Source organism: Sphaerodactylus townsendi, linkage group LG11, assembly GCF_021028975.2.
Source record: "Sphaerodactylus townsendi isolate TG3544 linkage group LG11, MPM_Stown_v2.3, whole genome shotgun sequence".
NCBI classification, from domain to species: Eukaryota; Metazoa; Chordata; class Lepidosauria; order Squamata; family Sphaerodactylidae; genus Sphaerodactylus; species Sphaerodactylus townsendi.
The window spans coordinates 41882787-41895024 of NC_059435.1; the positions used below are offsets into that span (position 1 = coordinate 41882787).

General features: G+C 41.2%; 1 protein-coding gene across 4 annotated transcripts in view; it reads right to left on the minus strand.

Moving 5' to 3' along the window:
* Positions 1–1491: 1491 nt before the first annotated feature.
* The window catches only part of STK31 (serine/threonine kinase 31), a 38623-nt gene continuing 27876 nt past the window's right edge, over positions 1492–12238 (minus strand). For all 4 annotated transcript variants that reach the window (XM_048511446.1, XM_048511447.1, XM_048511444.1 and 1 more), the window contains 7 exons: positions 10054–10179; positions 9050–9175; positions 8622–8708; positions 7730–7879; positions 5868–5993; positions 4013–4081; positions 1492–2808 (listed from right to left, as the gene is read on the minus strand). In XM_048511446.1, the coding sequence (XP_048367403.1) occupies positions 2560–2808; positions 4013–4081; positions 5868–5993; positions 7730–7879; positions 8622–8708; positions 9050–9175; positions 10054–10179 (933 nt within the window). In that variant the 3' untranslated portion in view covers positions 1492–2559. The remainder of the gene's footprint in view (positions 2809–4012; positions 4082–5867; positions 5994–7729; positions 7880–8621; positions 8709–9049; positions 9176–10053; positions 10180–12238) is intronic.

Here is a 12238-nt window from a genome sequence, read left to right on the forward strand (position 1 = left end):
ACACTGTTTTACAAGGGCTGTTAGTGAGTGCCACTTTTGCCCTGAGACAGCACCCCAACACTTATTAAGCACTCCTTTGCTTCCATAAATTACAAGCAAAGATACAGGCAGGATCCAATACTGTTCTCAAGGTTTCCATTTTTAAAATTCCATACCTCATTAATCTGTTAAGAAACCTGAAATCCAGAAAAGCCTGTCTTTCTCCCGTTTTCAGTATCAGTGAAGATAAGGAGTTCACCAGTGTCCCTATCAAACTCTTGTCTCATTTTATCTTCTTGCATGAATCAAACTATTGTTCATTTGTTTACCAGTTCAGCTTTGAATGGTGCAAAGGTATAATTGGGACACTTCTTAAGGAGAGATACCCTTGTAAGCCTAACTTCAATGGATATGCAAGGATGGAACTCTGATTAGGACTGCACTGGTCAACCACCAAGTTATATTCACCTGCATCATCATAAGTTATACTTCCTTAAACAAGATATGAATTCTGCTTTTCCCATGTCTCCTCCACTTGAAGCTTTCGACAACAAATACTTGGACATAAAGGTATGACCTCAGGTTCACAAAACTGAATTGGCTCTTAGGTAGAATAACTAACAGTAGCTTTGCACAGCAGAAGTCCAAAGCCAATCAGTTAGAAACCATATATCCCATTGCAAGGTACAACTATCCCAACATTTGGCTAATCAGGTGATGGCATAAAAAGTCCTGCAAAATTTAAAAGAAAGGATGCTGTGCTCATCTCTCAGTTTTCCACCACCCAATGATCTCTCATTGTGCCTACAGGAAGAGACGGCATCACTGACAGTATGTGCATTTCATTCCTTATATAGTGCTCTGACAGTTTTCCTTAAAGATGGGGATATTTGTTACCTCACCAGAACAGATGAAGGGTGCAGAGATGAGACAAAATAAAATAGATTCATACGGAGATAATAGTCGTCCTTTGCTGGTACAAGCAGGAAATGAGGATTCTGCTTTTGTTAAGCAAAGCAAGGAGATACCCTCTTTGAAGGCTAACAACTAATGTCTGGGGCATACAGAATAGCTAAGGCTAAGGCTATTTTGCTTAGTTTATCACAATTTGTCAGAGATTTTTCTGAACTACAAATCTAAAATTAAATTCTTCAATATTTGTGAATGGGTTAGTAATCGTCTGGTAAGAACATATTTTTAGAACTGTTATGTGATTTGTATTTTTAATAACCTGATTACTAATTAGAATGCTGATCAAAACAATTACAAAACTGGGGTGCTGTGTGGTTTCCGGGCTGTATGGCCGTGTTGTAGCAGCATTCTCTCCTGACGTTATCGCCTGCATCTGTGGCTGGCATCTTCAGAGGATCTGAAGATGCCAGCCACAGATCCAGGCGAAACGTCAGGAGAGAATGCTGCTACAACACGGCCATACAGCCCGGAAACCACACAGCACCCCAGTGATTCCGGCCGTGGAAGCCTTCGACAATACAATTACAAAACTTCTGAACATGTTTTGCACTGCTATTATTTATTAGACATATAAACATCTAAAATAAAATTCTGTAGTCTTCTTACAGAAAAGAAAAGGGAACAGACAACCAAGAACAGTTAGAGAAAAGTAAACATTTATCCATGAAATATGGCAGAGTTCTATAGTTTGCACCTGGAACAACATAATCTGTTTTATCAACTTAGAAATAGTCCCTTCCCAATATAAAAGTCACACATCATACATTTTTTTCATGGCAATGACGTACTTGAATCAGTGTTACAAGCTGCAGCACACAATCCTGACCATAAGGTTGCTGCTAGCAGTTATACTCATGAGTTTTAAGTCAAGTGCACCACCTAATGGCTAAATGGTGTAATCACATAGACTTGCTTCAAGGTTTCATTCAAACCACTGCCTAATGAGTGTGAACACCCCTCAGGCTGATAAAAGATTGAACATTTTGCCTGTGGTTTTTGGGCAAAAAATTTATTCAGCATTTCAGTCACAAAGGTCAAAATGTAAGCCCAACTTGCCACAAAGCACTCTTCTGGATTTTGATGTTTTCTTTTGCCAGTATTCTCAGGGTTTATATTTCAGAACAGTATTTCAGATTTGGCTAATCAGGTAACACACTGGCAACCCTGAAAAAACACAACGTGAGGAAGTCTTTTAGAAGGATTTATCAACCAGAGTGGCATAAGCTGAGCTGTAGCTTCTTCCTGAGCAAACTAACTCTAATGGAACTTTCAAAGAATTTGGAGAAATTGCTTGCTGTAAAAACAAGAATATAATGTGGGAAACAAGTGAAAGAAATAGTTGACAGCAGCAAAACCGGAATTGGAGCCATAACTCCAGCTTGGACATAACCTAAACAAGAACATTCTAAATCTGTTTTAAAATGTAAGTGCCAAGTCCAAAGTAGGAAACAAATGTATATATACAACTCTTAAGACAACTGCAGTTCAAGTACATTCTGTCAATAAGACAGAGGTGGTTGTACTTTTTGTTTCAGTGTTCCAAAATAGAGAATAATTTCTCTCCAAAAATCTGGTTAAGCTGGCCACATTTGACTTAGTATCCTAACACTAGTCAATATCTAGCGCTGCAGTCTCTGAAGAAGGTTCTGGCTCACTACCCAGCAAGTCACCAGATCCTATTCCAGTATCTGCACTCTCTCCTCCACTTCCACATTCAGCTGGTTCAACTTCTGGTTCATCTGGTGGAACTGGGCTTGAGGAAGGCAGCAGGAAACAGTCATCCTGCAGGACCTGCTCGGAGGTCATTCGATTGTCACAGCAGAGGAGAGCCAAAAGCAGAGATCTAATCTTATCGTCCTTAAAAGAAGAGGGGAAATCCAATAGGTAACACAGTACATTATGAAATCAAGTAAGCCCACATACTGCATTTAACCATGTGGATCCTAAAGTTACTCTAGTACATACTACTGATGAAGGCATTGATATTAAAAAAGTTCATCCCCCTCACCATGTCAAGTGCTGAATTCCCCTCCCCCAAGCACTGGAAAAGAAACAGGGAGGAACCCAGAGTGCCACATGGTGGGCCCACTCAGGATTGGGACCTTGTAGCATTTTGAAATCAGTTTAAAACGGCTGGAGAATCCTCATGGCACCTACAAGGACACCATCAGGTCTAGTTTGGTGGGGTGGGGGGAGCGCTCCTCAGACTTTGAACTGACATGAAACCATTTGCAAGTATGTTTTTCTTTCCTAAACTGCCATTTTCACAATCAGAAGATTACTTACAACTCCAAATACACTGAAACATACTACAATTTAGCAGTTATCTTTCTGGATATCTACAAAACATACAGGGCAACCTTAATTGTATTAAACCCACCACCCTTGTATTAATCCTCCCCCAACTAACAGCTTCCAGAGGGCAGAGGCTGACCCTCATCACCTTTCAATATGAGTGGCTATTTGAAGAACAGGCATCAAACAGGAGTGCTCCCACAAGGCAATACTGCAGCATCATTTTGCACAGGTGAAGAATTCCAAAGTAAAAAATGCTGAATAATCTAGGGGCCCAATAGACTATTTCAGATGAATATCATTACAAGCTTGGCAGTTGCTGAATCTGTCCCAAAAACTTTGAACTGAGACAGAATATTTTGCTATTTAAATATGCAATATGATGAGAGCCCTGACAAAAAAAAATTCAGTTAAATTTCATCTTCTTTCAACCAGGGAACCAAATAACCCAGATGCAGGCAAAACGTCAGGAGAAAATGCTACTAGAACACAGTCATACAGCCCGGAAACCACACAACACCCCAACCCAGTCTTATTTTTGCATTACATTGTCCTCCTCACAGTGATTTAAATAAATTTTAAGCTGGAAAAATTAAAATATAGATTTTCATTTTTAATGCTACAGTAGCAAAAAAGTTGGACTCTTCTGTTGTGTGCCAATAGTAGCTGCACCTGCCTTCTCCCACCCATAGATTTATGAAAACCTTGAGCCAATTTCTACATGTATCCCAAAAAAACCTTCATTTTGCTAACAGAATTCACTTACCAGATTATTCTCATCCATCTGGGGAGTTCCATCACTGTTTCTTTTTAACTCCAGGTTCCCAACAAACAACTGCAATTTTAAAAAATGGATAAGAGTTAGTTCATACAACATGCAAGTCTGGTCTATAGGCTCAGTTTAAAAACAGCTAAAATTCATTAAATGTAATTATTCCATGTTGATTTGTGCTAGCTGTTATCATACCAAATTAGTAGCATCAATTCTATACAAGTCAACATTTGTTTGTGAGATACAATTTACAGAAGAGTTGTGAAATATTCATTCACTCGGACATTCCTATTTATGTAAATAACGTTTTCAACTTCAAAAGGTGGCTGAGTGCATCTTGTAAGCATCTTGTAAGTCTCTCTCAATGGCCCAACCATCAGTTCTGGGATTTGAAAAAAAGAAAAAAGAAAAAATAGAGTAGGGAGACAATAAAGTCCTCCACTAATAACCCAATCCTACCTAGAGTGTCATGAAACTATTCTGACAGGTCAGTTGAAGCACTACAGACTAGAAGCTTAAGGTAGCTAGGTGGTTTGGGAACTGGTTGGAGAACAGCATCCAAAGAGTAGTTGTCAATAGCATTTCAACTGACTGGAAAGAGGTGTCCACAAGGGTGTCACGGGGCTCAGTTCTGGGCCCAGTACTTTTCATTATTTTTATAAATGACCTGGATGAGGGAACTGAAGGACTAGACATTAAATATGCAGATGATGCCAAACTGGGAGTAGAGAGCACCTGGAAGACTATGATGCAATTCAATGAGATCTGAACACACTGGAAATTGGACAGATGTTAACAAGATGCAATTCAACAATGACAAGGGCAGAGTTCAACGTGTTGCTGCAGGACAAAGAGAGCTGTCATTGCAGTTTCAAATGTTCAGGAGATATAGAGCGTGGCTGATGAAACAGCTTTTGATATCACCAAGCTTCATGTCTGTCTGGGCTGCCTATCAAAATTGGGATTAGGAGGCACTATTCTATCTTACTTCCAACCCTACCTAGAGGTTTCAAAAGGTGGTGATGGGAGACTGCTATTAAGCCTATAGGCCTATGAGGCCTCTCAAGTCTCCATCTTCCATTTCAGGGACGAGGAGCCTGCCTCCCGATCCTCCCCATTATTGGGTGCCCCCATAAGAGGCCTTGGGAGTGTGGCGAGCCTTGATGCTGCATGCCCAGAAGGGAGCTGCTAGTGGGTTCGCACACCCAAGCAGAAAGAGGAGATTCATTCAGAGGCCAGCACCCAAATGACTCCCATGGTCTTGCTGCCCCTGGTTCCCCCCAGCACTTGGGCCTGGGAGAAGGTTGTCACTGGGGCGGGGGGTGGGGAGCAAGGATGCTGCACAGTAACCAGATCTATCCCCTATGCTGTGCCTCTGCTTCTTCTGCCAATAAATCAATTTAAAAGTCATGGCCAGTTCCCATTCCACTAAACAATTGTCTGGCATTTTCTTGGGGGCCCTCAAACTCTGTCTCCCCTGCTCAGGCGGCAAAGATGGAACCCCTTCAATCAAAATCTGGATAAGAAGAACAGCAAGGTAGGCACCATGAAAATGTCTGGTGGATGTTTCTAGGTAAATTTTGTTGTTCACAATGAACTCTTTGTTGTATTAACAGCCAACTAAATATTGTACTTGCATGAAATCCAATTATTGTTCCAGTTTATTCTCCTGACACCTGAACAGATTTCAAGCTGGCATTTTGAACAATATGCGATAAGACAACAAGAGAGCAGTTTAGGCAATGTTGAATACTGTCTCATTTTATCTTCTTGAGTGAATCAAGTTACTGTTCATTTAAGTAATTTGTAGGTAACAGAAATGCATTTATAATAAAGGAAAATTACATACCCAGTAAAGTAAACAGCCATAAGCATACATATCTGAAGCTGGAGATGGTGGCTTTCCACTTTTTATTTCAGGAGAAGTTAAACTCAAACCATTTGTTAGCACATAATTCACTGAAACACGCTGATCCTAAAATAAAATGCTACATATTAGAATACAACAATTAGAATGTTCTGGAACCTCTCCTGATCTCTATGACTTTTACTAGCCCAGACCAGACATCAGAAAGTCAAGCTACCTCATCAAGGCACAGATGCAGCCTGTGTTTACTATGGGGGAAAAACACTCGCCTTTCTCTCTGTTACCAGCCTGGTAACACTTTCATTCCAGAAGAACAACATGAACACATATGAAACTTACACAACTGGCAAAGGCTTTCATGGTCAGAATCAACTGGCTGTTGTGCATTTTCCAGGCTTTGTGGTTATGGTCTGGTAGTTTTTGTTCCTAATGTTTTGCTTGCATCTATGGCTGGCATCTTCAGAAGTATGTCACAGCTAGAGAGAAACAGATTTCACTGTGACATGCCTCTGATGATGCTAGCTATAAACGCAAAAACTACCAAACCATGGCCATACAGCCAGGAAAACCCCAAACAGCCAGCTTATACAACCTCTTTAGATACTCTGTATTTTGAACAGAATACACTGGTCCCTTCTATATGGATGTTTTTTCTTTGTTCTATTTCAAGCCATTGCAATGTTTTGGGAAGCCTCCATACAATGTTATCCTCTAACTATCCATGCTTCCAAGTTTTCCTTGCCTCTGTGCACTCCCTCCTCTCAAGTTTGATTTTCTGAAAGAACACAGTCCAAGTGCAATGGTATGCTCTCTGGTATGCTCCACTTCTGAGCAAGGTGATTGAACAGGTGGTGGCAGGACAACCCCAAGCTTTCTTGCATGAGGCAAACTGTTTAGGTCAGGGGTCCTATTTGTCTTTTTTTTGGCACCTGCCAAGTGTTTTTAGGAAGCAAATGGGCCCAGGTACAGCTTTTTCCAAGCAAAGTTTCTGACTGACTGAGCAGATTTTTCAAAAAAATGTTGCCTTTGCAGCAGCTGCCACCACATCACAAGGATCTTATACAATACTACTGAAGTTGCTGTGACAATCCTTTTGTGGTTGGGTCCGCCTTCTGCAGCAGCCATTTTGTTGCTGTCCCCAATGAGCCATGTTGGAATTCCATTTGTGCCCACAAGCTCAAAAAGGTTGGGGATCTCTGGTTTTCAGCTCTTGCAATCTGTTTTCAGGCCTGGTTATATGACTGTGGATGACCTACAGCAGAAGATGGACAGAGGGAAGGCGACTCTGTTGTGTCTCCTTCACCTGTCAGAGGTTTTTAATACCAGTGATCATGTTATCTATCTGGACCTTCCCCCCATTCCTAACCAACACGGTAACTGATATTTTTATGTTTTGAATGTATTTTAACTGCTTGTTTTAATGATGCATGTTTTGAAAGGGGGGGGTCGTCATTTAAATGATTTTAAAGTATTTTATTGTGTGTGTTTTAAATAGTTAGCAGCCTTGGAAGCCCTTGTAAAGGCAGAAAAATGAAATCCAGATACTGTAGAAAAATAAAATAAAACAATTTAAGAAATTATGGTCATGAGCTTATGGAGTAGCAATATGCCATCAGACCACTGGACCAGCTAGCTCAGTATTTCAAATTATGTTGTACAGTGGCTTTCAAGGATCTCAGGCTGAGAAAAATTCTTTTCCAGGACCTACTACCTGATTTCCCTTAACTAAAAATGGATTTGTGACTTCTTGCATTTAGAGTAGATGTTTTACCATAGAGCCATGGTTCCTCCTCCAAATGGAAGTACTACACTGCTTAGTTATATTCAACACTTGGTTTCTTTACCACTGTTTTGCTGAAATCGAAGTCTCCAACAATTCCTTGCTCCCGGTTTACAGCAAACACATTGCTTTCATGCAGCGAGCCATGTACCACATTTGCTGAATGTAACGTATGCAGACCTCTGGCTACTCCTTTCATTACTTTCAAGATCTCCTAATTACAACGATGGACAAAAAAGCAGAGAGATTAACATGATCTTCTAGAGATTCCAGAATATTACCCTAATCTTTAGGGCAACATTCGTAAACAGGTCTATAGGAAGACTTAAACAGTTCATTAAAAATTAAGAGATAAATCGATCCATTACACCTCCTTACTATTTGGAGTTACCAACATCACATTAACCAAATGGCTTTTTATATTTTGCAATTTAGATCAATCTTCAGATCAAGACAATTGAAGTTTTCAGCAACAGCAGGCCCTAAACATTCTGAAGCATATGAGAAGCTTAGTCTCCAAGAAATAACAGCAGCAAAGGAGGAACAACTCAATCCTGTTGAGTTGCCAGTTACAAGAAAACTCATACTCTCACCAGTATCATCGGAAGGTGGAAGAGTGCTTGAAAACAGCCCAAGATGCATGTCAAAGGCTTTCATGGCCAGATTCAACTGGTTGTTGTGGGTTTTCCGGGCTGTGTGGCCTTGGTCTGGTAGATCTTGTTCCTAACGTTTCACCTGCATCTGTGGCTGGCATCTTCAGAGGTGTATCACAGAGGGAAGTCTGTTACACACTGTGTAAGCACCCACAGAAAGTTCATAAAAACACTCCTGATTTTGAACAACTCCTGGACTCCCTGCTTACCTCAACTAAGGAAACAGCACATGGCCACTGATTGGGTGGGATGGGGGCAAACATACAGCTGCTATTTCAAGTAATACTATTATATATTACTTACGTCTGGAGTTAAAGGAATGCTTCTCTGCAATGCACCCAGACTTGCTCCAGCATAATATGGGACCATTATATATGCCAATGGCTCATACTTCACAATGAAACATGGAAGGGGAAAAATTGAACAGAGGTTAAAATACTGCAGAGTTTCTACAAACAGTTTAGACGACTAACCACAGTAGTCAGTTGGAGAGATTACAGATGTCTTGTTGTACCTTAAACAGTATTTGCTTTTGTCACTGGCATACATGACAAAATTTCAGACTGGAGCCTATGCCATTGGATGGTGCCCAGACCATGAACGTTTATGCCACAATACATATATTTGCCTTTAACAGTGCCTATAACCAATGTAATACATATACAGACAGTAATATATTGTAAATGCAACAACAACAACAACAAAATATGTGCAATAAGTTCACAACTTGCCCTGCCTAAGAACAGGAACATGAGATGCATTAAACCAGATTCCTCCTTTAATTCTCTCCAGGCTTTGTGATACTCCGCTGCTCTTTTAATCACTCCTGTTTCTGTATTAATATCTACAACATAACCCTGAAAAAAAGACATAATTTTGGGCATGAATTAGAATACTAAATTATGCCCCACTCTCACCTCCACACACAAATATCAAAAACACAGGTCTTGGGAACATTGTATGAAATAACTTGCTACCATGTTCTTAGACTTGCGTCCATATTCAGGTCCCAGATGCTCCGCTGTCAGAGAGCAGTCTGGAAGCAAAAGTATTACGTTGCCTTTTGGGATTTTTTGTGACTTATTGTCACCATTAAAATTTATATCCCACCCTCCTCTCCTGTAAGGAGACTCAAGGTGGCATACACAATCCTTTCCCTTCCTCTCCCCACAACAGACAACTTGTGAGTTGGTGGGGCTGAAAGAGTTCTAAAGAACTGTGACTAGCCCCAGGTCATCCAGCAGGAATGCAGGAGTGCAGAAACACATCTGGTCCACCAGATAAGCCTCCGCCACTCAGGTGGAGGAGTGGGGAATCAAACCTAGTTCTCCAGATTAGAATCCACCTGCTCTTAACCACTACACCATGCTGGCTCACTTATGATGTCCCCTCCATTCGGAAGGTCTGTTCAGCTACAGTCGTTGGCCGCTTCTTTTCAGCCACTGCACCAACACTTTGGAACAGCCTAACACATATGGTATGGAGAACTCCTACACCCTCCTCCTTCTGTAAAAGGTACAAGTTAAAAAATTTTAACACACCTATGTAACATAGTGACAATGCAGCAGTCTCAGTGTGATGGATTTCAATTCCTGTGTGGAATAGTGTTTATAGTTGTGTGTGTTTACATTTTGTAAGAACTGTGGCAAAGTGAAATAGAAACATTTTAAATAAATAAATGAATTCAATGAGTGGCTTGCTTTTAACAACTGTTTGAAAAAATTAGGAACTGTACCTTTAGGAGGACTTTCTGCCCTTGAAACTCAGAGCAAACTAGAGAGTGTTTTGTGCTTAGTTCCTTCATTGGTTCAGCATCTAAAAGATCACGCTCCAAACTGACTGTGAGAAGGCCTTTTGAGTTCTAGAGAACACAGATTATACATAGCTGTTATTACATAAATGCTGACACTGCACACATGCCAATGTGGTGCCACAGAATGTAACTGCATCATTCTTAAATTACTCACCTTTTATGCCAAAAAGAATTATGACTGTTTTAAGATAGAACATTTCCCCTTTGTCAGTCTCTGCCATCTAACTTTAAAGGTTACTGTTCTACCAATATTTTGTTAGCTAAAGTGACAGCATGCCAAAGAATGAGCAAAACATGAAACTCTTAGTATGATAAGGACTTCTACGATTCATACTGGCACTCGTCTTCCAGAAAATCCTGCATCCCAACCCTAAAAGCTTTTTACTGGCTAAACAACAACTTGACCTGGTGGGATGGCAAAAAGAGAAGTTAAATCACACAAATACAGAGGTTTTGTGGCTGGGGAGGTGAGGAGCAGATGGCTGGGGGTGGGCAACTACCAACTCCTGATGGAATGCAACTGTCAGCGGCAACTTCTGTCAAGAGTCTTGATGCCTCCTTGATGTTGGAGGCACAAGTCACACAGGTGGCTTGCTGACCTTTTACCATCTCCGCCAGGTGAGATTATTGGTGCTCTAACTGTCCCAAACTGACCTGGCCACAGTGATCCATTCAACAGTACACTTCTAGATTGGATTACTCTAAATCACTCTACACAGGGCTTGCCCTGCATCTACGGCAGAAACTCCACCTGGTGCAAAATGCAGAAGCACAAGTCCTGACTGGGATCCCATGAAGAGCACATAACCAATCAGTGCTCTGCCAGCTGTATTGGCTCTGGGTGGAGTAGCAAATTAGGTTCAAGATGCTTATCTTTAAAGCCCTAAACAATCTGGGGCCATTGTACCTAAGAACATAAGAACATAAGAACTAGCCTGCTGGATCAGACCAGAGTCCATCTAGTCCAGCATTCTGCTACTCGCAGTGGCCCACCAGGTGCCATTGGGAGCTCACATGCAGGATGTGAAAGCAATGGCCTTCCGCTGCTGCTGCTCCCAAGCACCTGGTCTGCTAAGGCATTTGCAATCAGAGATCAAGGAGGATCAAGATTGGTAGCCATAGATCGACTTCTCCTCCGTAAATCTGTCCAAGCCCTTTTTAAAGCTATCCAGGTTAGTGGCCATCACCACCTCCTGTGGCAGCATATTCCAAACACCAATCACACGTTGCGTGAAGAAGTGTGTCCTTTTATTAGTCCTAATTCTTCCCCACAGCATTTTCAATGAATGCCCCCTGGTTCTAGTATTGTGAGAAAGAGAGAAACGTTTCTCTATGTCAACATTTTCTACCCCATGCATAATGTTATAGACTTCAATCATATCCCCCCTCAGACGTCTCCTCTCCAAACTAAAGAGTCCCAAACGCTGCAGCATCTCCTCATAAGGAAGGTGCTCCAATCCTTCAATCATCCTCATTGACCTTCTCTGCACTTTTTCTATCTCTACCTGAAGGCTTTTCTCCCTGTTATGTACCCTGAAGAGCACTTTGATCAGCAAACAGTGATTTGCTGCAATCCCTGGCCTGAAAGAGGTCCAATTAGCTCAACCGAACGGAAAGCTCTGCCGGAGAATAGGACCCTGCGAGATTGGATGAAATTCCGCAGAGTCTGCAAAATACAGTGTTCCACCAGGCCTACAGTTGAGGCAGTTTTAAGAACTGTAAGAACCTCTCATATACCCTGTTTCTTTGAATATAAGACATCCCCGGAAAATAAGACGTAGTAGAGGTTTTGCTGAAGTGCGAAATATAAGGCATCCCCCGAAAGTAAGATGTAGCAAAGTTTTTGTTTGGAAGCATGCCTAACGAACAGAACACAGAAAAATAAGACATCCCCTGAAAATAAGACATAGCACATCTTTGGGAGCAAAAATTAATATAAGACACTGCCTTATTTTCGGGGAACACGGTACTTTGGCCTCCTTCCTCTTATTTCCCATCAGTGGAGGAATTAACATCCCCAGAGGGAATCAATATTGCCACCTGAGGAATTGTTAATCTATTGCTTTAAAGTTTTAATGATATAATCTATATTTATGTAGCAATTGAA